The sequence below is a fragment of the Sceloporus undulatus genome, chromosome 7, assembly GCF_019175285.1.
Source record: "Sceloporus undulatus isolate JIND9_A2432 ecotype Alabama chromosome 7, SceUnd_v1.1, whole genome shotgun sequence".
Taxonomy (NCBI): domain Eukaryota; kingdom Metazoa; phylum Chordata; class Lepidosauria; order Squamata; family Phrynosomatidae; genus Sceloporus; species Sceloporus undulatus.
This window is the reverse complement of record NC_056528.1, coordinates 28,598,295-28,599,608: the sequence shown is the minus strand read 5'-3', so window position 1 is coordinate 28,599,608 and position 1,314 is coordinate 28,598,295. Positions and strand designations below refer to the sequence as shown.

Here is a 1,314-nt window from a genome sequence, read left to right as displayed (position 1 = left end):
GGAGGGAGGGAGGGAGGAGGGGAAAAGAGGAAAGGAGAGAAGGAAAGGTGGGAGGGAGGCAGGGGGGAGGAAGAGGAAAGGTAAGGGAGGGACCAAGGGGAGGAAGAAAGGGAAGAGAGAGGGAGGAAGTAGGAAAGAAAGGAAGGGAGGGGAGGGAGGGAGGGCTAGAGGGGGGGAGGGAGGGGGAAATGTAATGAAAAAAGGTGAATACACACACACACATACACACACACATGGCTTGTGGGAAAATATAGGTGGGAGGGTGGGGGAAAACGATTTAGGCTTGGAGTCCAAAGGAAGGGAGGCGAGCAAATGGTGTATCTGTATCATCATCATCATCATCCTTCTCCTGATGATTGTTGTTGTCGTGAAGAGGGCTGAGAGAGTGAAGACGAAGAGGGGGAGGGGGGAGCCTGAGGAGGGAGGGGTCTTTCTTTTTTTTTAAAGGCAGCTGAGATATTTGGGGGGAGAGAAAAGGGGAGCAGCTGGGAATGAAGAGGCGTTGAAAGGGGGACGGGGTGATGCTTGGGGCGGGGGTGTTCAAGGGGGGTGTTGGGACTTGGGGGGTGGGGAGAGCCTTGGGGGGCTGACCTTTGTGCATGCCGGTGTAGCGGTCCTTGAGGACGGTGAGCTCGTAGATCTGCCCGAACTGTTCGAAGAGGGGCTTGAGGTCCTTCTCCTCGAGGTTGCGGGGGATCTGGCCCACGAAGAGCTTGATGGCGTCGAGATCCTTCATGCCCCCCTCGGGCTGCTCCCCTCCTCCGCCTCCTCCTCCGCCTCCTCCTCCTCCGTTGCTCATAGGGGAGGCGCGGGGGGGCTGCTGGGGGGGCGGCTGGGGCTGGGCTGGGCGCCTGGGCGCGCTGGCCGGCAGTTTGGCCATGCCCCGGGGCCCCCGCGCAGGAAGGAGCCAGCCAGAGGAGGAGGCTCAGGCCGAGGAGGGATGCTGAGGATGCTGAGGATGCAGGCGAGCAGCCCGTGATTGGCAGGCGGAGCAGCAACGGCGGCGGCGGCAGCAGCAGCAGCAGGAGGACCACAAAGGGAGGCTGCTCGGCAGCGACGCTGCCTGGCCAGGAACGGAACTGCAGGGAGGCTTACAGGGGAGAAGAAGAAGAAGAGTGTCTGGTGTGTGTCTGAAAGAGAGAAAGCATGAGTGTGTGTGTGAGAAAGTGTGTGTATGTCGTGTGTGTGTGTGTGTGTGAAAGCATGTGTGTAAGAGAAAGTGTGTGTGTGTGTGTGTGTGTGTGTGTGTGTGTGTAAGTGTGCGTATTGTGTCTGTGAGAGTAACCATGTATGTGTATATGAAAGAAAAAGTGT

The 1,314-nt window shown here is 58.5% G+C and overlaps 1 protein-coding gene across 1 annotated transcript in view; it reads right to left on the bottom strand.

Annotated features, from left to right (window-relative positions):
• Nucleotides 1-1,057, bottom strand: part of CELF5 (CUGBP Elav-like family member 5) — a 41,005-nt gene extending 39,948 nt beyond the window's left edge. Inside the window, exon 1 of the mRNA XM_042479472.1 lies at nucleotides 592-1,057. Coding sequence (XP_042335406.1) covers nucleotides 592-880 — 289 coding nt within the window. The 5' untranslated portion in view covers nucleotides 881-1,057. The remainder of the gene's footprint in view (nucleotides 1-591) is intronic.
• Nucleotides 1,058-1,314: the final 257 nt, after the last annotated feature.